We start from the raw sequence: 27,285 nt of genomic DNA, 5'->3' as shown, positions 1-27,285 counted from the left end.
TTGCTTTTCAGTATCAAAAGCTCATTGGCTATCAGATATGTAGGATACTACTTACCTTGCAAATGTTTGAAATGGTTAATATCTAAATTGATTGAGCATTATAAATAATTAATTTGCTCACAAAATAAGCCTGTTTTATCAAAGACAGACATATATGGGGGAGGATGAAGGGAATAACAGTGTCAACATGAAGCACTTCAAATTCAGATGTAGCAAAGCTACATGCAAAATAAAGTCTGCTGTATTCTGCTACAACATGTGCCTCAGCCAAACCCAAGAAGAGCAGCTTCTACTGCACCAGACTGTCTCCCTGCGACTTCATTTTTCACACCAATCAAACTGATCAGAGTAACACTGCCAATTAGTGCCAAATCGGGTTCAATTGTGTGCAAGAAATTAGGTTGAGATTACTCAAACTTATTTCACATATGACTCCTACAGCCAATAGACAGAGAAGATCTTGCTCCCATGAGTCTTGGTTGAATTTGAACACAAGTTCCAGAGGTAAAATCCAGCATCACGGTACACCCACATCCCCAACACAACAGTGTGTTTCCTGCTTTTCTGAACAGACGGGAGATTATGGACATCCATGAAGTATCCAGTATAATATACTGTGGTTAAGGGATAATTGTTAGTCCCAAGGCATGTAGAAGCGCATGTTTTGGTTCATTAGAGACTAGATACAATTACAGCCTCTTTGCCTAGACAGCAAGGTTGGGTAAGAAAGGTCAAAAGCTATTAGAACAAAGAAAAGTACAGCACAGGAACAGGCCCTTCGGCCCTCCAAGCCTGCGCCGATCATATTGCCCGTAAAACGAAAACATTTTGCACTTCCGGGGTCCGTATCCCTCTATTCCCATCCCATTCGTGTATTTGTCAAGCTGCCTCTTAAACACCACTATCGTAACTGCTTCCACCACCTCCTCTGGCAGCGAATTCCAAACACTCACTACCCTCTGCGTAAAAAACTTGCCCCGCACATCTCCTCTAAAGTTTTCTCCTCTCACCATAAATCTATGTCCCCTAGTAATTGACTCTTCCACCCTGGGAAAAAGCTTCTGACTATCTACTCTGTCCATGCCACTCACAATTTTATAAATTTCTATCAAGTAGCCCCTCAATCTCCGACGCTCTAGTGAGAACAATCTGAGTTTCTCCAACCTCTCCTCATAGCTAATAACCTCCAGACCAGGCAGCACCCTGGTAAACCTCCTCTGTACCCTCCCCAACGCCTCCATATCCTTCTGGTAATGTGGCGACCAGAATTGCACGCAATATTCCAAGTGTGGCCTAACCAAGGTTCTATACAGCTGCAGCATGACTTCCCAGCTTTTATACTCAATACCCCTGCCGATGAAGGCAAGCACGCCATATGCCTTCCTGACTACCTTATCCACCTGCGTTGCCACTTTCAGTGACCTGTGGACCTGTACACCCAGATCCCTCTGCCCATCGATGCACTTAAGGATTCTGCCATTTACTGTACAATTCCTACCTGTATTAGACCTTCCAAAATGCATTACTTCGCATTTGTCCGGATTAAACTCCATCTGCCATTTCTCTGCCCAAGTCTCCAACTGATCTATATCCCGTTGTATCCTTTGACAATCCTCTTCACTATCTGCAACTCCTCCAACCTTAGTGTCGTCTGCAAACTTACTAATTAGCCCAGTTACATTTTCCTCCAAATCATTTACGTATACTACAAACAGCAAAGGTCCCAGCACTGATCCCTGCGGAACACCACTAGTCACAGCTCTCCATTCAGAAAAGCACCCTTCCACTGCTACCCTCTGTCTTCTATGACCAAGCCAATTCTGTATTCATCTTGCCAGCTCACCTCTGATCCCGTGCGACTTTACCTTCTGTACCAGTCTGCCATGAGGGACCTTGTCAAAGGCCTTACTGAAATCCATGTAGATAACATCCACTGCCCTTCCATCGTCGATCATCTTTGTCACTTCCTCGAAAAACTCGATCAAGTTCGTGAGACACGACCTCCCCTTCACAAAACCATGCTGCCTCTCACTAATACACCTATTTGCTTCCAAATGGTAGTAAATCCTGTCACGAAGAATCTTCTCCAATAATTTCCCTACCACTGATGTAAGGCTCACCGGCCTGTAATTTCCTGGATTATCCCTGCTACCTTTCTTAAACAATGGAACAACACTGGCCATTCTCCAGTCCTCTGGGACCTCACCCGTAGCCAGTGAGGATACAAAGATTTCTGTCAAGGCCCCAGCAATCTCCTCCCTTGCCTCCCTCAGTACTCTGGGATAGATCCCATCTGGCCCTGGGGACTTATCCACCTTAATATTCTTCAAGATGCCTAACACTTCCTCTTTTTTGATCTCAACATGATCCAGGCTATCTACACACTCTTCCCTAGACAAATCGACCGCTAAGTCCTTCTCTTTGGTGAATACTGATGAGAAGTACTCATTTAGTATCTCTCCCATTTCTTCTGGCTCCACACACAGATTCCAACCTCTGTGCCTGAGTCGGTCTACCCTTTCCCTGGCTACCCTCTTGCTTTTTACATATGTATAAAAGGCCTTGGGATTTTCCTTAATCCTGGTTGCCAATGACTTTTCATGACCCCTTTTAGCCCTCCTGACTCCTTGCTTAAGTTTCTTCCTACTTTCTTTATATTCTCCACGGGCTTCATCTGTTCCCAGCCTTCTAGCCCTTACGAATGCTTCCCTTTTCTTTTTGACTAATCTCACAATACCCTTCTGTTATCTAAGATTCCTGAAACTTGCCATACTTATCCTTCATCCTAGCAGGAACATGCCGGTCCTGAATTCTTATCAACTGACGTTTGAAAGCCCCCAACATGTCAGTTGTTGTTTTGCCCTCAAACATCCACCTCCAGTCTAGATTCCTCAGTTCCTGCCTAATATTGTTATAATTAACCTTCCCCCAGTTAAGCACCTTAACCCGAGGACTCCTGTTATCCTTAACCACCAGTACCTTGAAACTTACTGAATTATGGTCACTTTTCCCGAAATGCTCCCCTACTGAAACTTCGACCACCTGGCTGGGTTCATTCCCTAATACCAGGTCCAGTATTGCCCCTTCCCTAGTTGGACTATCTACATATTGTCTCAGGAAGCCCTCTTGGATGCACCTTACAAATTCTGCACCATCCAAACCCTAGCACTAAGTGATTCCCAGTCAATATAGGGAAAGTTAAAATCACCCACCACAACAACCTATTGCTTTTACATCTTTCCAAAATCTGCCGACATAACTGTTCCTCAATCTCCCGCCGGCAATTGGGAGGCCTATAGTAAACCCCCAACATCGTGACTGCACCCTTCCTATTCCGGAGCTCTACCCATATTGCCTCGCTGCATGAGCCCTCCAAGGTGTCCTCCTGTCGTACAGCTGTGATTTTTTCCTTAACCAGCAGTGCAACTCCCCCACCTCTTCTACATCCCTCTCTATCCTGCCTGAAACATCTAAATCCTGGAACGTTTATCTGCCAATCCTGTCCATCCTTCAACTAAGTCTCTGTAATAGCAATAAACATCATAATCCCAAGTACTAATCCAAGCTCTAAGCTCATCTGCCTTGCCTGTTAGACTTCTCGCATTGAAACAAATGCATTTCAGACCCCCAGTCCCAGTTTTCAGTAATTTCTCCCTGCCTGCTCTTCCTTTTAGTCCTACTGGCCATATTCACTAGTTCCCAGTCATTTATTTCACCTGCTGACCTATTGTTCTGGTTCCCAACCCCCTGCCATACTAGTTTAAACCCTCCCGAGTGACACTAGCAAACCTCACAGCCAGGATATTGGTGTCCCTCCAGTTTAGATGCAACCCGTCCTTCTTGTACAGGTCCCACCTGCCCCGGAAGAGATCCCAATGATCCAGATATCGGAAACCCTCCCTCCTACACCATCTGTTCAGCCACGTGTTTAGCTGCACTATCTTCCTATTTCTAGCCTCACTGGCACGTGGCACAGGGAATAATCCTGAGATTACAACCCTAGAGGTCCTGTTTTTTTAACTTTCTGCCTAACTCCCTGAACTCCCGCTGCAAGACCTCGTCACTCTTCCTGCCTATGTCATTCGTACCAATGTGTACCATGACCTCTGGCTGTTCTCCCTCCCCCTTCAGAATGTCCCGTACCTGATCAGAGACATCCTGGACCCTGGTACCAGGGAGGCAACATACCATCCTGGTGTCTCTTTCACGACCACAGAAGCGCCTATCTGAGCCCCTGACTATAGAGTCCCCTATGACAATTGCTCTTCTGTGCATTGACGCCCCCCACTGCTGAACAACAGAGCCAGCCGTGGTGCCACTGCTCTGGCTACTGCTGTTGTTTTCCCCTGATAGGCCAGCCCCCCAACAGTATCCAAAATGGTATACCTGTTAGAGAGGGGGACAGCCACAAGGGATTTCTGCACTGACTGCCTGCCCCTTCTAGCGGTCATCCATCTATCTGTCTGTACCTTGGGTGTGACCACGTCTGCAAAACTCCTGTCTATGACACTTTCTGCCACCTGAGTGCTCCTAAGTGCATCCAACCGATCCATGCAGTCTGTGAGGAGCTGCAATAGGGTACACTTCCTGCAGATGTAGTTGTCCGGGACACTTGAAGCTTCACAGATTTCCCACATCCCACAGGTGAAGCACTTCACCCCAGCAACTGCCATTTCTAGAACTATTTAATAAATTAGGAGGTTGCACCATACTAAGAACAGTTTCTTGGTTAGAATAAAGTTGAACAAGAATATTTTCCAGAAACTCTCACAAAGTACTTCAAACAAAATCTCATCATTAAGGGTTTTTTTCAAGACAAAAATCAGTCTTGAGATGTGGGCTGCCCTGAGAGGTGGTGAGTCAACTTTTTCAACTTCTGCAATTCTTTGTAGCAGCTTGATGCAACTGAGGAGCATACTGGGCCACTTCAGAGGGAAGTTGACAGTTATTCATACTGGCATGGGATTAGAGTCAAATAAAGTCAAGGCTGAGGAAGGATGGCAAATTTCCTTCCCAAAAAGGACATTAATGAACCAGTTGGGTTTTTGCATCAATCCACTAGCTTCATGGTCACTTTTACTGATCATCTTTTTTAAAATACTTTTTTGTAGTTCACCTACTCTTTAAGCCACAATTAAAATTGGCAGTGCAATTTTCTATGTGAGGAGCTTAAAAGTCACATGTTCAGACTTTCAAACCATGGCCATGACATATGCTTTTACTAATTTCAAACAGATACTAGAGATACTCCAAGATATAAGGAAACTCAAATAGATATTGCTTATTTGTTTCATAAAACAAAAGCAAATGTTTCTGCTTTGTGTTATTGGCTTTATTGGTTGGTATCCTAAGTAAGCTCATCTATGTATTCACTAGCAAAGAAGCTATCACTGGCCTAGCGATCACCTTTCAATAGGGGTGCCATCAAAACAAAAGTTTGAGATTTTAGATGTAATATTTGGGTCAGATTAAAAGGCAAGGGCAGACATCAAAGCATCCAGGGCCAACACACTGAATAGCTTTAATTAGAATTGGACATCGAGTGATAAAGCTGTATTGTTTACAGATGTCGCTTTGTTTTTCCTTCTTGGATTCGAGCCGTATTGGCAAAGTAATGTGGCTTAGGTGTTCTGAGGCTTCAATTGAGAAATTTTGGCATCAGGTCATTGGCTGCAAAACAGAAGTGACTACACTTCAAAAGTAAATAATTAGCTTTGAAGCACTTCGGGAAACCTGAGGACATGAAAGACAAAACATGAAGTCCAAGTCTATCTTTCTTTTAGACAATGTACGCTTGTCTAGAATGTTTGGAAGACTTAGTGAGGAAAGTTGAGGCCAGAGGGTGACATCAATCTCTGGACAGTGTTTCTTTGATGACCTGGCAATGCATTTCTCCAGTAGCCAGAGTCTTTGAATATTTTTAAGGCAGAGGTGGATAGATTCTTGGTAAGCAAGGGGGTCATGGCCTATTGGGGGTAGGCAGGATGCAGATTTGAGGTTACTATCATATCAGCCACGATCTTATTAAATGGCAGAGCAGGCTTGAGGGGCTGAATGGCCCATTCCTGTTTCTTGTTTGTATGTTCGTATTCCAGGTCTTCCTTGATATTGGTCTCCAGGTTCTTCTTCCAGAGCAGCCAGTTATCCTCAAATGGGGCCTCCAGTAATGAGGTCAATGCAATAACCAGAATTTAAGATTCCCATTTGGGAACCATTTCAGTGAGATCAAAGTATCTAAAACATACTTTTAGTATTCAGGTTTTCCTCTTATTGACAAGAAGAGTGACTGCATTTGCCTCACTGTACCAATGTTCAAAGATAGACACTCAGTGAATTCAACAGCCAGGTAACAAAGGTTGGATTCTGTCATTGAGAAGACATCGACACACACATCTATCTAAGTCTTCCTCAAAATCAGCAAACTAAAATGTCACGCGACAGCTTCCAGCAAAGGAGGCACTGGTACCCAAGATTCATTACTTGGTTAGATACCAATTGAACATTGAACAGGATCCCTTTCTATTTAGGAAATTCAATGGGTTCAATACAAGGGGCTCCTAAGCCAATGTGGATCCCATCTACAGCTTCCTAAAAGTTGATAAATCCAGCCACATAATAAAATTGTATCACTCAGTTACACTATTGCCAAGCTATCATACCAAAAAGAAAAGTTTGCATCTTTCCAAAATATAATGTGTGTTCTGATGAATGAAGGCACTTACTGAGCCCTGGCTAATGTTCCATAGATCCCCAGCTGCAACAAAAAAGTATGATTTATCCATCTCTTCCATTCTCCACCAACCAGGTGGGGATATAATACCTTAGGACAATGTCAATTTGAATCAGTCATGGATAGCTTATGTCTTGTAATATATTTTGTGTATTACTTTTACTGAACAATGTAAGTAATGTTATTTTTCTTTAGTAGGTGGAGGGTCTAAGCTACAAAATAATTTTAGGTGTCCATTAATACTGTACTACATCTAACCATGAGAATCACATCATTAGATCTTGCATTAAAATGGAAACCCTTTGCTCAGTGACTGGCCAAAAATAACGACACCTAGAGAAACATAATGGGGTAGATTTTGCTGTACCAGGGGATCTAATGGCATCTGCTATTAGTTATACTTGTTTCTGTACCCTTCAGCTCAAAACATTTTTTGCCCACTAAGTTGCTGAAAGCACGAGCTGATAATGTTGCAGTGAGGAAAACAGGGAGTCTGGGACCTGAGTGGACAAGGCAAGCAACAGTGTGTCTCCTTAACCAGATTGAAGGATTGAGAAATAGAGAGTGGAAGGAAATTTAAAGTGAGTAGTTTCAATGTCAAATCAAATAGAGAAAGAGTAAAAGAGAGAAAGAAAGATTGGATTATGAGACAGAAAAGAAAAAAGGTTTTAATTTAGTGTTTTTAAAATCTCCAATAATTAATGCCTGAAGGAATGAAACTCCACATTTGTAACCATTAATTTTCAAGCGGCAGTGAGGTTGTTTGGCAGTAATTATCACATTGTTAAGAGTACTTGCGATTGAAATGAATGACAAAAAACTTAACTTTCTGTGATAAGCTTTTGTATTACCTTGTAAATGCAGCAACTTCGAGGCTCAATGCATGTCAACGGTGAGGCAGTTAGCAAAATGCCATTTTCGTGAAGCTGACACAGAATGGTGACAACTCAGAAAGTGACTTTTGGATACTGGCATTTAACCACATATCTCCTCCTCACCTGAAGTTGTACTGTTTCCGCATAGATAATTATGAGTGTGAGAGCCTCAGTGCTACTTTGACAACAAAATATGATCCAAAAAAATTGGAAGTATGGACTCATGCCATTAAATAACTAAGAATGCAATGTAAATACATTATTTACAGTGGTTGTGGGATGTTTTGACTTACCTGTTGCGGTCCTCTTATCTCTGTTGGCACTGGTGAAACCATTGGATCAGATTCAACATTTAGAAAAGGATTTGAAGGCTTAAGAACTGGAGGGCTTGAAGGGCTTCTAAATGTGGTCTTATCAACTGTGGTACCTATGGATGTATTAATATTTGTAGATATTCCTTGCTCATCACAAAAAGGATTATGTGTTGCTTTATTAGCTGGTCCCACAGTAAATGTTTCAAATAAAGTGCATTCTTCCTTATTTTTATGTTCCAAGTCTTGGATATCATCTTTCAATAGCACCTCTTGAACTTTACATGCAGGATCTTCAAAAGGAGCTTTTGGTCTTAGTTTTTCTGGTGCACTGTTTAGAAAGTCATAGTCATTGTCTGAAGGTGGGAATTTGACATCTAGATCAGACAGAGACTCAACAACTGGAAATTGTTCCTGCTGCGTTCTGTGCCCTCGTGTTCCATTTGTGCTCTTAGGCATACTTTTGTCATTCTGCTCAACAAAATGTTCTTCTAGTTGTTCTTGTTCTCCTTCATCTGTACACTGTATAGGCATTGAGAAAGGCATATCTAAAATAATTTTAAAAAAAACATTCGTCAATAATTGGATCACAAACTATGTGGAAAAGTCAAAAGAAAATGTTTTAAAAAGTAACACGGTCTTAGAGTTCTGCTATCAGCCTGTAAGGCAACGTTCAAGCTATTTATGTCATAATTTGTACCTTCTCCCCGTTAGCACATTACCAGGCATATATTTTCAACAGCACCTTCCAAACCCATAACCTTTACCACCTAGAAGGATGAGGGCAGCAGATGCATGGGAACACTACCACCTGCAAGTTTCCCTCCAAACCATACACCATCCTGACTTGGAACTATATCGTGGTTCCTTCTCTGTTGATGGGTCGAAATCCTGGAACTCCCTCCCTAACAGCACTGTTACAGGCGGCTTACCATCACTTTTTCAAGGGCAATTAGGGGCGGGCAATAAAAATGCTGGCCAAGCCAGCGATACCCACATCTCATGAAAGAAAAAAAATCATAAATATAGGGAATATATTTGGTTTCATCAAGCCTATCATTAATAATTAACTACTTGCATGAAGTTCCTTTGGCTAAATTCGGATAGGTGAAGCATATTACACAATGGGGAATAAATGTACTTAATGTATCACACAGTTTGTTCCAAAAAATGTGTTAAGTTTTTTTTAAACTTGTGAGAATAAATGTTAGTTTTCATCAATACCTGGGAAACCATTTAAATTCTGGCCAATACAACTTTTTTTTTCATTGAGCTGGAGTTCGAACACCAGCGTCCATGGCTGGAAAGGACAACAGTCTACACCTTAGTATGGTAGCTGATCACTCACAGTTCTGCAAGATCAACACAGCAGCATGGATTGCTAGGACATGGCTCCAAGCATGAAACTCTCAAACACTAAAGCCCTGGTTTTTCAATCATCATCATTTTATAATTGAATGGCTTACACATTTGTATTAAAATAATGGTGATTGGAAAATCTAGGTTTAAGTATCTGATCTCTATCCTATGACATAAGGAGGTCCTAATTAGAAGCCAAAGGCCTCTTCATAGGCAAAAAGAAATATAAACCTCCTTGACTCAAGACAACAGTAGCAAAAATCTCATGGATGAGGATGGTGTATGGCATAAGAAATGGGATTTCAGGAAATACCTACAGGGGAAAAATGGGCTAATTATACATTTTTGAAAATACTTAATTTTCTAGAGATTAGAATATGAGTAGCCATGTAAACTATTAAACTAATGAAGGGAATATTAACATATTGCTAAATTTTGAAATACAGAGTTGAACTGTTTCATCCTTAATCTTTTCCACTTAGGTTTATTGTAATAAATCCTATTGTTTAAAAAAAACCCAGAAAGAAAATTGACATTTTACAACTGACAACCCAACTCACTGCACTACACAGTGACAGTGACAATCAGTAGTCTAATGCTTGGCCATACAGAGGGAAAATTGGGGGCCAAGTGAAATTGGGCTCGTGTACCTTCTAATGACTACTCGAGAGTAACACTGGTATAATTCAGAGACGAGTCACTTGCTTTCCCCATCCCTCTCTCCAAACTAGGGGCAGTATGCAACTGGAAACGCCCAAAGGCAGGAAACAAATGTATGACAAAATTATATTTCTATTTCACGATTTTCTTTAAAGCTACCTGAAGTGGAGGAATGTTTACATCACTTTCCAACCCACTACAGAAGTAACCAATTGATGGAATTGACCTTTCTTAAAAAGTTAAATACTGAGATTGTGAAATCAGTATAGTTGTTTTGTCAAATCAGTCAGGATTTATTGGAAAAATCTTGTAATTATGTGCCCACCGATTTCCACAGGTTAAATTTTGATTTAACTTCTTTAGTTTTTCCCCTAATTTCAAAAATGTTAACTGGACATATATAACCTTTAAACTAAAGTTTCAAATTCATTCTAATACTGGCACCTCCAATATTAAACATTCCTTTTCATCAGTTCCTGTAATCGTTACATCACTGATGTATAGGCAGATCTTGTACTTTTGGTATTATCAAATTAGAAATACCTATAGAGAAAGAACTCATTCTGGAACCATTGAAAAATTTCTAATAGTCCTTTGAACACATGAAAGATTTCTACAGGTTAAATTTTGATCTAATTTCTGTTTTTTTTCCCCCATTTCAAAAATGTTAATTTATTGGAAACTTATGCCTAAAGTTTTAAGATATTTAACTATTATGGTCAAAAGGAGCAATGCATTTCTACAGGCTGACATGAATTACAAATATGCAATTTCTCACAGCATGGTAAAATTATAAGCAGTCTTCTATATTGCGTTTTCAACTATGTTCAAAAAGTCTGCAGATTATTCCTCTGTAATTATAAAAAAACCTGGTGGACAAACATTTAAAGTTGTTTCAAATATGATGAAAATACAAAGCAAGAAAATAAAGGGTTCAGACAATGAAGATTTCCAAGGAAGGATATGACATTCTAATTAGTGGAAAAAAATCCAGGTATGAATTTTTGCAGTTTTACAAAGATGCCATTTGGTTGCCTAAACGACTGAAGTACAATGCAAAGAAAATGTGCAGAGTACTCACTTATTACTTCTTTGTTGCAGTTATGTTTACTCAGAAGTTCCGTTTGTTTCTTTGTTAAGGCACACAGTTGTTTAAATTCTTGACAAACCTCCTGAAAAGCAAAGTCCAACCTCCCTCTGTAATACAAGTATTGGTATGTCAGAAAAGCGGTTTAATGTTAATTTTCCTACATAAATCACTTGCCATTACACAGCCTTCTTCAGTAGAAAGGAGGGACGGTCTAGGTCTCAGACTTGGCCGTGACCATAATCAATGCTGTTACATGATCAGCTGACAGAAGGTGCGCTTATAGCGAAGTAGAAAACTGCCAATTTTTCACATTTCCTGAACCTGTGATCATCTGGTTGGGAGGCAGGCCACCAGGTGGTGATAAGAACCACATTCTGAATAAATGGCTTTATTTCTTTGTGCAGGTATGAATACCAACACCTCTTTGCATCAAATCTTTAGTTATAGATGCAATGACATTTATTGAAGTAGTAACCTATAATATTTTGGAACTAAGTATTAGTTTCATAGGAGAATATCACATTTGGAACTAATTCCTCAACACAGAAGTCGAATGTTTTATAACCAGTCTATACTGCCAAGTTTGTGTCCAATTTAAATTTGGCATTTACAATGATCCAGCACTAGACTGGCACTATAAATCCTGCTGAATTACTACTTCAAGCTCATACCAGCATGGCAAGATAATCACCCCTTCAGGGGTTGGTATCATGCCAGTAGGAATTCAGAGGTACTTCACTGAAGACTCTGGCAGAAATGCAAGCTGGCTTCACTATCCTGGCACCCCTTGTACCCATCTATAACATATCTGGTCTGCTTTCATTGATGGTTTATTACTACCATTTAATAACTGAATAAAAGTATCTTGTGAACTGTAAAATGTGCTCCAATAACACACAACATACAAGAAATTACTCATTTTTTCTCTCCCAATTTTCTTCCCTCCTCTTGTTGGGATACAGTTTCCAAAATGTGAAAAACTAGTGCGAGAGGCCATTTTTCAAGTCTAAAGCCACTTGTCAGTGGACCCCCGAGTTGTGGTGGGCATCGCAGCCAAGCACCTTATATTCATACACACAAATTTTCAGGGGTCACTACATAGTGATGAGTAGCAAGATACTTCTTTGATTTTTTTCCCCCCAACCAAGCCAAGAGTATAGAAGCTAATTATAACACCATTGTTATTATCCCATGTGAGCTCAACTACTAAGCACAGATATTGGGTCCTTCTGCTCTGTAGGGAAAAGTTGTGCCTTTTACACAGCAGACTATCATGGAAGCTCAATTCTTATATATAGTATTTATTTTGTCAAAAGTTGCTGCATAGTAGATTCTTCAAAACCGGACGGTTAAACACTTAACATACTTTAAAAAAATATACACAGTTATTCTTTCTCTCATGGCACAGCTCAGACATTGAACGAAAGGTTTGTGAAAACTGGAAATATTTTCAACTAGTGGGTGGGGGGGGCAGAGCAAAAGTGGAGATGGAAAATCTTTATGGAACAGGGAAAGATCATAATCATAGATGAGAATGGAAGATAGGTAAAGAAAATATAAAAGGACTTTTTAAAAAAAAGTCCAAATACATGCAGTGAAAGTCAGATTTGAATAATTAATTTATGTTTGGGTTTGACGATAAAACAAGAGGTGGGGGAAACAAAGGCCAGGGAAAGGAATCAAATTGCAGGTAAGAAGCAAAAAATTCCAAGATCTGAAAACACAGAAAAACCTTTACAAACAAATCATACAGGAGTCAGGAATATCTTATTAAATAAGAGAAATGCATAACCAACTTCCATGACTTGAAAGGATTTTTTTTTATTGGTTTATCTTAGAAATGCTACTTGTACAGCCATGTCAGATTAAAAATGACAGTCAGAGTGGCTTTGAAAGAATAAATATGGCACGCAATATATTGAAATTTCAGCCTTTCAAGTAGCTCTAACTGGGAGCTGTTTGCTGATCTAAATTTCAGTTAGTTCATTTTGCGTTGTTTATTGAAGTCAATGAGAAAAGTGGGGCACTTGGTTTCCATTCAGCCCAGCTAAATTTAATATGCCACTACTTTTAATTATAAATAGGTAATTTTTTTCACATCATCAACTGGGTGAGATTAAAAGGATTGTCCAGATCTATAAATAAACATGGTATTTTAATATCAAATATTATCTCCATTGGTAGATACATGACTTGGCACCTGCAGTAAGAGAGACATTTGGAATTAAATTTTCAGAATAAATAATATGGAATACCGGAAGGATATGTTGTCTTTACAAAAGAAGGCACTATAAAATCCACTAAATTGATCCTCAAGCTGGCTATCAAAGAAGCAACCCCAACTTACAGTATGTGCAGACAGTTCCTTGGCAAAATGGCATACACAGGAATTGGAAAACTGATTAGGGTCCCAAGTGTATAAATTTACTGTCCATTCCATCAACTTTCAGGTCCAGAAAGACTTCTTAAACAAAGAGTCCCAAGGTACATTTTCTGCACCCAAATTTGAGGCCACAGAACTGATGCTTTGAAATATCTTTGTTTGCACAAGTTAAGAGTCAATCCAACCAAATCTTTTGGGTTTAGTGTCATTGAATATTCATTGCATTTTCCCAGTCCCACCTCAGGGACCCTGTAACTGTAATTAAAAGGGGAGTTAATTTGTTAACAGTAAGTGCATCACAGCAGCAATGTACTGCTGCAAGTAATGGCATAGAAACAACTGTGCAGCTCCATGAAAATATGGTTGCTCCACTTAGCATCGTAGGACACTCCCTGCACAAGGGCCACCTGGAATATGTGAAAGATGGTGGAACAAAGAGTAAACATGGTGGCTCACATTCAGAGGACTTAGCTGCAGCTGATAATAAATTTTCCTGCTTCAAAATATCTGGTAGAATTAACCAGGATTTCCCCACACAGAGTATATAGGAAAAATAGGGGTACTACAAAAGAGTTTCCTCTCAAGTTACTCCGCTTTGACTAAGTCTGCACGCAAAGCACTGAAGTGACCTTGCAGCTCTTTCCCAGGTTCATAGGCGATATTGCAGCAAGGCAAACTCTTCAACTACAATTTAAAACTGGAACTATTAATGCATTACTATTGTCTTGTATTTTGTAGGACACATGTTGGATAAAAAAACTTAAAAGGGTTCCAATTGTAGGACAATTGCAACCTGTGCTCTATGAATAGGCAAATACACATCCAAGGTGCATTCTCTCAAGTCACTGAGTTTGACTAACAGTGGGAGAAGCAGGATGCAGAGGGGTTTCTGGACTGTATGGTGCAGAAACAAACTCTGGGAGGCTTCTTAGTCAAACAAAACAAAGTTTATTTACACAAGAACTTCTGTGGCTGCTTGTATCCAGCCAGCACCTCATACAGCCATCTTTTCTTAGGAAACCCCTCCCTAGAATTTATTTCCCCACACTAGCCACACATTGGCTGAACAAATCACATGACCCCCTACTCAGTTGAACTGGCCTTAAAGTGACAGTCATCACATACAGTCCAAGAGATGGTTTGGTCCCATGGAGACAGATTGACACAGGAAAACAATTTGAAGTGATTGATCATCTATCGCCTTGGGAAGAAGTACAGAATTCCCCTATGATAATGCCTTGCCAAATAAGTTATCAATACTGAGGACAATGCGTCAAGACCCCAGAAGGGTCATCAACCTGAAATATTAACTCTGTTTCTCTCCTCAGATACCGCCTGACCTGTTGAGTCTTTCCAGTATTTTCTGTTTTTACATCCAGTAGAAAGGCCTGGGAAAGGTCCTTGAATGCATTGGTCGCCTCCCAAATCGCCTTGCTTGCAATTTCATCTTTGAATATTTCTGATCAAGTTTCATGGCCCAACCACAGCCCTAATCAAAGTCATAAATTACATCATTGCCCTCCATGTTTTCTCTGCAGCCTGTGGCATGGTTGATCACACTATTCTCCTCCATTGTCTAGCTCTGTGAGATTGTCTTTGCTTGGTTTCATTCTTAGTTATCCAATCACATCCACAGCATTTCCAGCACTGTTGCGTTTGAAACCCCCACAACCCAAGGATCTAGGAACAGAAGTATGCCATTCAACCCCTTGAGCCTGCCCAGGTTTCCTTTAAACCTTTGTGTAAAGAAATATTTCCTCACATCAGCCTGAACAGCCAAGCTATAATTTTAGGGTTATGTCCTTGTTTTGAACTCCCCTCTATCTACCCTGCCAACTCCTTTATAATTATTTTAAACACCTCATTTAGTTCACCCTATAATCTTCTATACTTAAGGGAATACAAGCCTAGTCTATGCAAATTGTCTTCGTAATTTAGCCTCATTATCAGTCTGATGAATCTGTGCTACTCTCCTCCAAAGCCAATGTATCCTTCCTGAGATGCAGTGTTCAGAACTAAATGCAGTACTCTAAATTGGATCTAATCAGAGTCTCATAACTAAGCTAACTTCCACCTTGAGATAAAGGCCAACATTCCATTAGCTTCTTGAATTATATTTTGTGCCTGTACATTAAGCCATTTCTGTAATTGGAGCCTTAAATCTCTCTGTTCCTCCAGTTTCCACTTTTCTTTCTGAGCCAATCTATTTAATTTGGCCATATCCCTTTATACGTAACCAGGTAATAATTGTGAAAGAGATGGATAGCAATTATTGGTGTCATGTGCATGAGATTCAACAAATTAGACATTAATTTGCAATTTCAAAGAACGCCATTGATGCTGAAAACGAAGTGTTCATGAAAATGAGCTTCCTCAATATTGCTACATTTGATCAATATAACTAAAATATTTGTCGCACCAGTAGAATATATGAAAAAAATAATTATGCTTTTCCTACTGTAGTAGCCTTCATCACTGATAAAGGTTTATGTTACCAAAGTGTATTATTGGCATAAAACAACTTTCCATTGAAGGAGGGAAAAAAACATACTTGTACAGAGGATGATGATCAGTCCCTGTCAAAGGAACAGCCTTCTTTGAAGATGATTCAGCCGTCTTCGACTTCACCTTGAAATACAAACAGTTTTAACCCCATTGACTAAATTTTGCTTTGGAGTATACATAATAATTAAAAATAAAGAGACTGAGTAAATCATTGCAAGACTGAGAGAACAAAGCTCAGATTTAAGGTATACACACTCTTACAAATACAGTATATGTTAAATACTTTATGGTGAAAATAACAGCTGATGCAATGTATGCTGCAAGCCCGATTCCAACTGGCTGAGCATGTAGATGATCAATGAGCACCATCTGCTGAAATTGTGTCACACTACAAGTATTAATCTAACATGACTGATCAAGTCTTTTCATCTTAATGTACAAGACAACTTGAGGGATACACTTAAAGCTCAGATCCACATTCCTATTAATTTATATAGACCACATTTTACAGACTCCAACAACTTGGAGTTTTAATGTGCAAATTATCTGCCAATGGTGCTAAGATTAACTCCCTCCAAACCCACAACATTCAGTCAGGAGAAACAAGTAAATAAGAAAGAAGTTCTAAAAGAGTTCAGTTAGTTGGATTTTGCAGGTTGGATTGCTGCAGCTCTGCTTCTGTATGCTGGTTTTAGACTATTTTTTGCACGCTAATTTAATATTTCAGAAATAATTTCGGGAGGCTCCATAGTTAAACAAATTTTTCAAAATTTTAAAGTTGTACACATCCCTCTCAGTCCCTGTGCATTCAGTTTCTGAGATCTGATTGGTCAGGGAATACCACATGCCCGCAAAAGCCATGCTCTCGAAAGATTCAGGTGAAAAATTCAGTGTTTGTTTGTCATAACCATGACCACATCATGGGATTCTTATCAGGTCCACCTGCCCAAATGTCAGAGGCCTGTTTCCCCAAGCAGGCAGGACCCACCCAAAGTGTTCCCTGACAAATCCACCTTCCAAGCATGTTCCTTGGTTTCCTTCTAAATGATTCCAGCCTCTGCTGTGTGATCCCAGACCCAACGTGAACATTCCTGTGTCCATGCCCATCTTGCTCCCCAAAGGCTCCCAAGCCTTTTTACGCCTTCATAGGCCTTAACCCTTCCCTACCTCTCCACCAGCATTCTCCCAACCTCCATTCTTTCTGATCCTTGCTCCTCACTAGCTCCAGCTCATGACCGTCTTGCAACCCAGCTTCTCTCATATCTGTACATGCTTGTGGGAGACATATATCGTATTGCAAGCTTCCTAGAAGTGCTCAGCTCCTGAAGTGGGAGCAAGAACAGGATTAGGATGGATACTGATCTCCCCCAGTCTCCTTGGAACCCATCTCCCAATTTTAAAAAGAAATTCTTCTTGAAAAGAAGAGACCAACCGAGTGAGACTGATCGATGCCCCCTGGGATAACAATGGAAACATTTGGCCACCCATTTAAAATGCTTCTGTGATTGTTCACATCATGTTTAACCTTTGCTTCACCAGCTAGCATACATTCCAGATGGCTTTTGTGTAGGGAGAGTGCCCTATGGTACCAAACGGAGCAACCATATTTGGATGGAGATACAGGGCTTTGTATTCAAGGAGAAAAAGTAATTTCTGTGGCCAGAGGGTCTCATCATTGAATGTATCTCTGTAGACTAAGAAAGTGTAAGACACAAACAGAAAGGGCAAGAGACATAGAGAAATAGAGATTCAGTAAAAATCAAAGTCGAAGATAGAGAAAATGGCAAAATTGTGTAAATGGCATATATAGACAGTGGGAGCCATTCAAAAGAGAATGAGAAGAGGAAAGACATCGAGGAGTGAAGGAGGGAGAGAGAACTAAACAAAAGTCTGAAACAGCCGATAACAAAACATGAGAGACAGAGCTAAGAGGTTGAGAGAGTGAGCACAAGAACGAGAAATAGAAGATGATTTAGAAATTACAAGAAATGTAGACACAGTTAAATGAAAAGAGAGAGAGAGAGAAAAACTATTTTTGTAGTGAATAGGGATACTGTGGAAACTTCTAGCTTTTGGTTAGTTTGATGACGTCATTTGCCGTTCATGTGAGGTAAACTCAATGGCGTCACTTTCATTATGTGTCATTTGCTGAGTGAATGGTGTCCTATTACACCTCCTACTTCCTTATATTGTCAGTATAGTTCTACTGGAGGTGAAAAGTTTCCATTTAAGTTGAAGTAAAATATAAAATACTGAAGCTGTTGGAAATCTGAAATGAAAACTGAAAATGTTGGAAACACAAAGCATGCCAGTCAGCATATTGGAGAGGCTGGCAAGCTATCTTTTCAGGTCCAGATCCTTCTCCCAAACTGTTTTGAAGGGACCACACCCAAACATTAATTTGCCTGTCCTCTCTGCAAATGCTGACTGATCTTCCGTGTGTTTCCAACAATAGTGGTTTTAAATAAGAAAAATGGTCAAAGTAGGGTTCAAAGATCCAAGATTGTCTGACAGATTTCCTGATTTAATCAACACTTGCACAATGAAAAAATTTTATTTTCCCTCCTAGATAGCCAACACCACATAATTGGTCACATTTCAAGGTGGAGCATTTGACAATGCGTCTCATTTATTTGGCTTTCCCAAAACACCCTTCAGGTAAAAAAAAACATTTGCACCGTAACTTGCAGGAAGCTCATAACATTGCAGCTGGGACCTTAGGATACAGCAAGACCAATAATGTATCTCTTCAATCAATCAATGAGATTTAAGGATTGGGCTAGAAACAGGGAAACAGCGATGCGTGAATTAGAGCCAAATCAGACATATAAAGAGAAACAAAGAGGGAAAGAAAGATTAGATGAGAGAGAAAAAAGGAGAAATGGGGAAAAAAAAGTTAAAAAGGCAAAGGTTAAAATGATACTTTTAAAATCTCCAACATCAATTGACCACAAACAAGAATATGATTGAACAGTTTACATTGTCCCTTTTCTGGGCCAGAGAGATTGATTAGCTTGTATTAACAATTATCGTGTTGCTAAAAGGTATTGACACTCAATCACCAATCCTAACTTTCTAGGAACTTATGTGGCAGTTAATGTGAAAAATCAAACAAGTTTTAAAAAATTAGGGGAGAGGCTAACAGCAAGATGCTGTTTGTATGAAGAGAAAGAGTGAAGAGGCATAAATCAACCAGCAAATTCTGGTGATTTGCAATTTACGGCATCTCTCTTTATCCCCTGAATTCACAGGCAAATCTGAGTGTAAATAATGACGTATGTTGTTAACATGCTGTTATTATTCCAGCAAGATTCAGCCCAATGTTTGTTATCCACGCTACTTGCAAAGTAACCGATTTATACAGAAGCAGCACCTGTATGCTACTCAGATAAGCTACAACATAAAATCATTTTTAAGTTTAACCTTAATAAATGAAATACTGTATAACCAGGACAGTAGTTCCACACAAAAATAAATAACATGCAGATTCTCAAGATCTAAAACTGGATAGTCAGTCACATCCATTATCCATGAAATGCAGTAACACTGCTATAAAGACACATTTTGTTTGCAATAAACTGTCTCATTTATATTCAGATTTTTATTTTATCAAAAATTTAATATAACTGTCACCAATACTCAGTGTCCAAAAAGGATAGAAATAGTGACAAGTAAAAACCAAAAAAGATGCATTTCACCACAAAAACTTTATTAGGCCTCATCTGCACCAATTAGACAATACAACAGGAAAATAGATCATGTTAGTTCTTGTATTTACAATAGCATGTAAGTACTGTAGGTCACACACTGACCCTTTAAGAAATTAAAACAGAAAATGCCAGAAATAAAGAGATCTGTCAGCACCTGTTAAAATAAAGCATAGTGCTTCTTACCCAATGCAGCAAGAGCTGAATTTTGGCATGCAGCAAAAATCCATTCTGCAACTTCACTAGATTGCACTAGAAGTGGTACAGAGGAGATATACAAGGATGTTGCCAGGGATAGAGAATTTTAGTTATGAGGAAGGATTGGTCAGGCTGAGGTTGTTTTACTTGGAACACAGGGGGCTGAGGAGAGAGTTAAGTGAGGTGTATAAAATTGGGGGGCCCTAAATAGAATGGATGGGAAGGACCTATTTCTCTTAGCACAGAGGTCAATAACTGGGGGGAAGGGGCAGTTATTTAAGTAATTAGTAGAAGGATTAGAGGAGAATTGAGAAACTATTCTACCCAGAGGCTGGTGGAAGGTCTGGAACTCACTGAAAGGTTAGTATAGTCAGAAACCTTGACTGCATTTAAAAAGCACTTGGATATGCACTTGAAGTGTCATAACCTACAAATTACTGGAAAGTGGGATTAGGACAAATAGCTCTTTTTTGGTTGGCATAGACCCTGACAAATTTAAGGCCCTTTGGTGCCTTAACTTTTTGTTATTCTATGATTCACTGTGCCCTTGTTTCGGATGGCTGTTCTTGAAGTGATGACTTGAAATAGCGCCACAACCAATATTCCCTCGAGCTGTATGGCTGTGTTGGAACCCAAAAGTCCCCACTTAGGCCGTGTGCAAGTCAGCCCCTTTAAATTACCACACGTGCAGAACTGTGCAAAAAAGTTTAATGGGGTCACGCACTCCAGAAAAAAATTACAGCAAGCATTGCCCACAACCAAACAGTTGAAGTATCCAGTATGAAAAAATAAATCCTGCTTCCCATTTCTAGGAGCTACATGCTTTATCAACGGGTGCCTGATCTGAACATTTTTGTGAGAAGCAATATCACTGTCTCATCTTTGCATCTTACCTTTACATCTTTTATACAGTTGAGCGGTTCACCATGTCTTAAGGAGTCAGTATATTCCTTTAATTCGTTTCTCAGCTGTCTAAGTTCATGGTCTTTTTCTTCAATAGCTCTTTTAAATTCCTTTTGCTTTTGCTGATAATCCTTTATCTGTTCTTTTAACCTACTATTTTCAGTTGCTAACTGTTCCTGAAAGTATAAAGTGATTAAGAGTAGCAAAAACCTGTTGTATCAGTACATATTATGCAAAATAACCAAGCACCCGGGGCATATTCATAGAGGGCTCAAAAAATATGATAAAACCATCCCCGGACCAAATGCAATTTTATAAGCTGATCACACAATGAATCGAATTCTACACCATTGCCGGACTACCTTTGTCGTTCCACCCCCCCAAGGAATCATTGTATTGAAGACATAGTTCATTACTGGTGCTTTATTACTGTATTTGCAATAGGTGTCAATGGAACATGAAAACCATAGCACAAGGGTATCATTGGATTTGCTGCAAAGGAATAGGACCGGGAAGTTGTATAAATCTCTGAGTTGTTGAATTTTTTAAAATGGCCAATCTCAACACTTTGGCCAAATTTAGAGAAGGCATGATGAAACAGGTGATTGGATGGCACTAGTTCAGTATCTGCCATTGTCACTACAACTGGTATCCGAAGGTTAACTGCAGACTAGAGGCCAAACATTTTCCATGCTCTCTGCCTCCCCCCACCTCTACTTATCAAGTTACAGAATATAAACCTGCATGAGTGTGACAGTTGTTAGGAAATAGAGATAGCTTAAGTAAGTTATATTGGTATTTGTGGGTGTTAGGAATGAATTTTAGCTTTAATGTTTAAGTTTGATTTGTATTTCTATATCTTAGTTCTGTTGAAGGGTCATGAGGACTCGAAACGTCAACTGTGCTCTTCTCCGCCGATGCTGCTAGACCTGCTGAGTTTTTCCAGGTATTTCTGTTTCTGTTTTTGTTTTGGATTTCCAGCATCCACAGTTTTTTGCTTTAATCTCTATATCTGTGTGTTAAGTAAAGGTCAAATTGAGTTTTAGTTTCACTTTAAATGGTGCTTGCATTTCTAATGAGAGTTTTCCGACTGTAAGCTAAGTTAAACAAACAAGAGTAGAAAAAAGTGCTATTGCCTAGCAACAGGGGTCCAGAGAGATAAATCCCTCCCACAGACACACAGAAAAACTAAAGAAACAGCACTTTTAAGTTCAGTTTAAAGCCAGGATTCCAGGTAGACTGGACACTGGGACAGGGAGCTGCAGATTTCCCAAAAGAACCAAAAGGTCCCAAGGCCAAAGGAGTGAAACAGGAGCAAGTTCCAAACAGACCTTCTAGTCAAAGGAAGGACAGGAACCTGGGAAAACATCCTGTTAAGTGAAGTTAAGAGTGAGGGGCAGAGAAAGGCTCCAAGCTTCAAGTTTAAAAGAGACAAAAACTACAGAAAGATTTAAAGCGAGAACAGCTTGCAAGAGGCAAGACGATCCAAAGAGATGGCTAAAGGTCTGTAACTCTTTACTATGGGCACGTGAAGCAGTGGTGTACTGTTGACAGCTGAGTCAGTGAGAGAGAGTGCGAGGAAGGCAGCTTGAATGCATGAAGAGGAACATCAGGAGTGTTCAAAACCCTGGAGGTGCACCCTTGCAGAAGGCGTCTGAGAGAAAGCGTCAGTTTGGGAGAAGATTCCAAGGCAAGTTCTTGGAGAGTTGAGATTGGAAACCTTCATGTGAAAGATGGAGTTCAGTGAGACCAGTTGGCTCATGACAAGCATCTGGGGGACGTTGAGGAGAGATCCATAGCATCTGTTTGAGGGGGCATCTGTCAATTGGTTTCAATGTGTGATGTGTTTGACCACAGGTCACCATAAGTTTACATATACTTTAATGTTCACAGTAAGTGCACAGTCTAAGATAGCTTTTGTAACTTGTGTTATCCTTACAAATCTGTATATATCTGTTAAGGTATAGTTGTGGATGAAGTAGCACTGTAATATAGTTCATCTTTTCTTGTTGAAAAAATGTTTTATTCTTTTGTTAAAAGTTCGTTAGCTGACTCCAGTGACTCTGTTCAGTAGCCACTCGCCACGTAACTAAAGAAACAAGTTAGGATCTATCAAGCTGGGTTCTACTCTGGGATCAGGCTTGTCCAGGGGTAACCTCAGCTGGGATCATAACACAATCACCAATAGAGATGAATAATCAGGTAGCGATATCTATCAAGCTGCTTTATTTATTAGTGTCAGCCATGGCTCAGTTGGTAGCACTCTTGCCTTTGAGTCAGAAGGTTGTGTGTTCAAGTCCCATTCCGGAATTGGAACACAAAAATTAAGGCTGACACTCCAATGCAGTACTGAGACAGTGTTGCTCTGTCAGAGGTGCCATCTTTCAGATGAGACATTAAACCACGATGCTGCTGGCTCTTTCAGGTAGTGGTAAAAGACACCATGGTACTATTTCAAAGAAGAGATAGGGAGTTTTCTCCAGCGTCCTGGCCAATGTTTAGCCCTCAATCATCATCACAAAAACAGATTATCTGGCTGTTATCACATTGCTGTTTGTGGGAGCTTGCTGTGCTCAAATTGGCTGATGTATTTCCTCCATTACAACAGTTGCTATACTTCAAAAGTACTTGATTGGCCGTAAAGTGCTTTTGTCCTGTGCTTGTGAAAGAAGCTATATAAATGCAACTCTTTTTTTCCTATATGAGCCAACTCGTATAGATGGGAATTACCTCAATAATGAAACCTTTAGATCATTTATCTGCACTAAGTGGAATGAAGCATGCTTTCACAACAACATTGTAATAACCAGCATCACATAAAAATACAGAAAATAGGAGCAGGAGTAGGTCATTCGGCCCTTCGAGCCTGCTCCGCCATTCAATATGGTCATGGCTGATTCTGTATCTCAATGTCATACTCCCACTCTCTCCTTATATCCCTTGATGCCTTTAGAGTTTAGAAATCTATTTCCTTCTTAAATATATTCAGTGGCTTTGTTTCTTCTGTGGTACAGAACTCCGCAGGTTCACCACCCTCTGAGTGAAGAAGTTTTCCCTCATCTCAGTCCTGAATGGCCTACCCCATATTCTGAGGCTGTGACCCCCTGGTTCTAGAACCCCCGCCCAAAGTCAGAGGAAACATCATCCTGCATCCAGTCTGTCCAGCTCTATCAGAATTTAATACGTTTCAATGAGATCCCCTCTCATTCTTCTAAACTCCAGTGAATACAGGCATAGTCGACCCAATCTCTCCTTATACAATAATCCTGCCATCCCAGGAATCAGTCTGGTGAACCTTCGCTGCACTTCCTCTATGGCAAATATATCCCTTCTTAGGTAAGGAGACCAAAACTGCATTTAATACTCCAGGTGTGGTCTCACCAAGGCTCTGTACAGCTGCAGTAAGACATCCTTGCTCCTGTACTCAAGTCCTCTCGTAATGAAGGCCAACATACCATTTGCCTTCTTAACAGCTTACTGCACCTGCATGCTTGCTTGAGATCGGTGTACAAAGACACCCAGGTCCCTTTGTACATCAACATTTCCCAATCTATCACTATTTAAATATTAAAAATTCTGTTTTTCCTACCGAAGTAGATAACTCCACACTTATCCATGTTATACTGCATCTGCCATGTATTTGCCCACTTACGCAACTTGTCTAAATTATCTTGAAGCCTCAACATCCTCCTCACCACTCACATTCGCACTAAGTTTCATGTCGTCAACAAACTTGGAAATATAAGATATGGTTCCCTCATCCAAATCATTGATATATATTGTGAATGGCTGGATCCCAAGGACTGATACCTGTGGTACCCTCACATTCAGAAGTTTCTAGCTTGTTCACCGGTTTGCCTTGCTACCACAAATGGATCCAGCAACACCTCTTATAGAAGAGCTCCAATCATACATGTCAACCTTAGCAAGTGGTAGCACTCTTGCATTATAGTGAGAAGGTTGTGTTTCAAACTCCACTCCAGAGACTTGAGCACATGATCTAGGCTAACAATTCAGTGTAGTCCTGAGGTAGCACTGCATTGTGAAAGGTGCTGTTTCTTGAATGAGGCATTAAATCAAGGCACTTCTGTCCTCCTGGGTGGATGTAGCAAGGCCCTTCACAATGTTCAAAGAAGAGCAGTGGAATTACCCAGGTGTCCTGACAAACATTTTTCAACCAACGCCAAAAAACATATCATCTGTCATTTATTTTGTTGCTGTTCGTGTGACCTTTCTGTGTACAAATTGGCTGATGTATTTCCTACATTTGAAATGTAGTCACTGTTGTAAAGTAAGAATTAATTGGCGATAAAGCAATTTGGACATCCTGAGGACATGAAAGGCATTACAGGTACCGAACCCTTTATCTGGCATCCCAAAATCTGGAAGGACCCAAAAACCAGCTATACGATGATGGCACCTGGCATAGCAATTCAAAATTGGTGCACAGAGTACTTCATGCTGCCACTTTATTTGATGGCACCACTGATTCCCATGTCGATTATACACAATTCAAACACTGTTCGAACAAGTATCTCACTGCAATTCTAGTCTTTGTTAGGCCTTGTTTCATGTTGAAAAGGCTACAGGAAGTCCTGTGGCTGGCAGGAGCACGAAGAGGGAGCATTTGTCACTGAGTATTAAGCATAAAGTGGAGTCACGAATGCATCTAGAAAAGGGCGCCTCAGTGAAAAGGTTAAGTGAACAATATGCTGTTGGTACATCGACCATTTATGATTTGAAGAATAAATTTACTAACAGTGATGTGTCCAAATTAATGGATAAAAGGAAAACACTCCATCAGTCAAAGACTGTCCATGTAGACAATGTATTGCTAGAGCGGATCAGGCATCATTGGAGTGAGAAATATCCATTGGGTCGCTTCATTATCATGGCCCAAGCAAAAGTGTTCTATGAAGAGCTCTGTTCAATAACACCATGTGAATACTCATCAGGATGGCAGAACACATTTTGCAAATGCCATGGTGTACATCTTCTGAAAGTATGCAGTGAAAAAACTTCAGCTGACCATGAAGCTGCAGAGGCATTCTTGGATGCATTTTCCACAATAATATCGGAAGAAGGTGTAACAGCAGAGCAAGTGTACAATGCTGATATAAGACCTAATTATATAGGAGGAATGTTCCCAGAAAAACTATGTAATGGCGGATAAGACAGAACCAATGGGATTCTAAGGAACAGCTTACTGTAGTCAGGTGTTCAAATGCAGTAGGTACGCACAGGTGTAAATTGCTTGTTATTGCAAAAAGCTAGAATCCTGGGTCTTTCAAGGGGATGAGAGTTTTTCCTGTTGTTTAAAAGGCCAATAAGCATGCATGGATGACTAGACAAATTTTCCTTGATTGGTATGAGAACTGTTTTGTCCCTGAAGCCAGGGCTCATCATCAGTCTGTGGGTCTTCCTGGGGGCTGAAAAATTGTGTTACTCCTTGACAATTGTGCTGCACACCCCAATGCAGAACTCCTCATCAGAGACAATATTTTTGGAGTTTATTTGCCCCCTAACTATTCGTCTTTCATCCAGCCCATGGACCAAGGCATTATGCGGGCATCAAGACGGGTACAAGGCTGAATTTATGTGCAAAATGCTCATTGCATGCAACAGAGGCTTGGGATTTAAGGAATTCCAAAACGAGTTCAAAGTAAAAGATTCACTCTGGAGTGCTGCGAAAGCCTGGGTCAATGTACCCCAAGATATTTTGATAAATGGATGGCACAACTTGTGGCCATTTACGATGTTCCTAAATGCTGAAGATGAAATTGATTCTGATTTTAGTGGTTTCCATGGGGCTGAGGAGAAAAAAGTTGAAGATTTATTGGCATGTGAGAAAGGTTTGTCATGTGCTGAAGCCAAGTTGTTGGACAAAGAAGCCATTGAGGATTGTCTGAATATTGACAACGATGCTCTGGTTCGCCTCTAACTCACAAGAGAGTGAAATATGGGCCATGGTCATGAATAAGGATGAAGACAGTGAGAGTGATAATGATGACAATGAAAATGGTGCAATGGATGAATAGGAAAAATTGTTTATTGACAGGTGCATAAGCCTTACAGAGAATTGATTCGTGGGATAGAGCAGAAGAGGTTCATACAGAGCATCATCTTATGTGGGTCTCCAAAATACAGGAGGTGCTCCTGAAAGAAAAGCCCACATGCTTGAAATAACTTAAGCTCCAGGACATGTTCAGAAGAGGTATGACAGAGCCTTAACCTTCAACTTCCCCAGCCTGTGTCTGTACACCAGCTACCACCCCAGACATTCCTTCTGACGCTGACTCTTCTTCATTTCAGATGTAATTTAATAAAATGAAAAAGTTAAACAATAAAATAATGAAACAATATAAGTAAATAAAAATCCTTTTATTCTTTATTTCTCATACTTTATTTCATGTATTATAAGTGCACTGTACATGCTAGGCCTAGGACCCAAAATTTGTAAACTCCCCAAATCCAGCACACATCCAGTCCTGAGCTTCCCGGATACAGGGCCCAGTACCTGTATATACATGAAAGCTCTTTCCTATTTCTATGAAAAGGAAAAAT

General features: G+C 40.1%; 1 protein-coding gene across 8 annotated transcripts in view; it reads right to left on the bottom strand.

Annotated features, from left to right (window-relative positions):
* tank (TRAF family member-associated NFKB activator) overlaps positions 1-27,285 on the bottom strand; it is an 81,003-nt gene that overhangs the window by 16,812 nt on the left and 36,906 nt on the right. For all 8 annotated transcript variants that reach the window (XM_078552265.1, XM_078552261.1, XM_078552268.1 and 5 more), the window contains 4 exons: positions 20,712-20,897; positions 15,960-16,036; positions 11,017-11,132; positions 7,899-8,464 (listed from right to left, as the gene is read on the bottom strand). In XM_078552265.1, the coding sequence (XP_078408391.1) occupies positions 7,899-8,464; positions 11,017-11,132; positions 15,960-16,036; positions 20,712-20,897 (945 nt within the window). The remainder of the gene's footprint in view (positions 1-7,898; positions 8,465-11,016; positions 11,133-15,959; positions 16,037-20,711; positions 20,898-27,285) is intronic.

Source organism: Cetorhinus maximus, chromosome 11, assembly GCF_964194155.1.
Source record: "Cetorhinus maximus chromosome 11, sCetMax3.hap1.1, whole genome shotgun sequence".
Lineage (NCBI taxonomy): Eukaryota > Metazoa > Chordata > Chondrichthyes > Lamniformes > Cetorhinidae > Cetorhinus > Cetorhinus maximus.
Note: the sequence above shows the minus strand (reverse complement) of the source record. Positions and strands in the feature narration are given on the sequence as shown.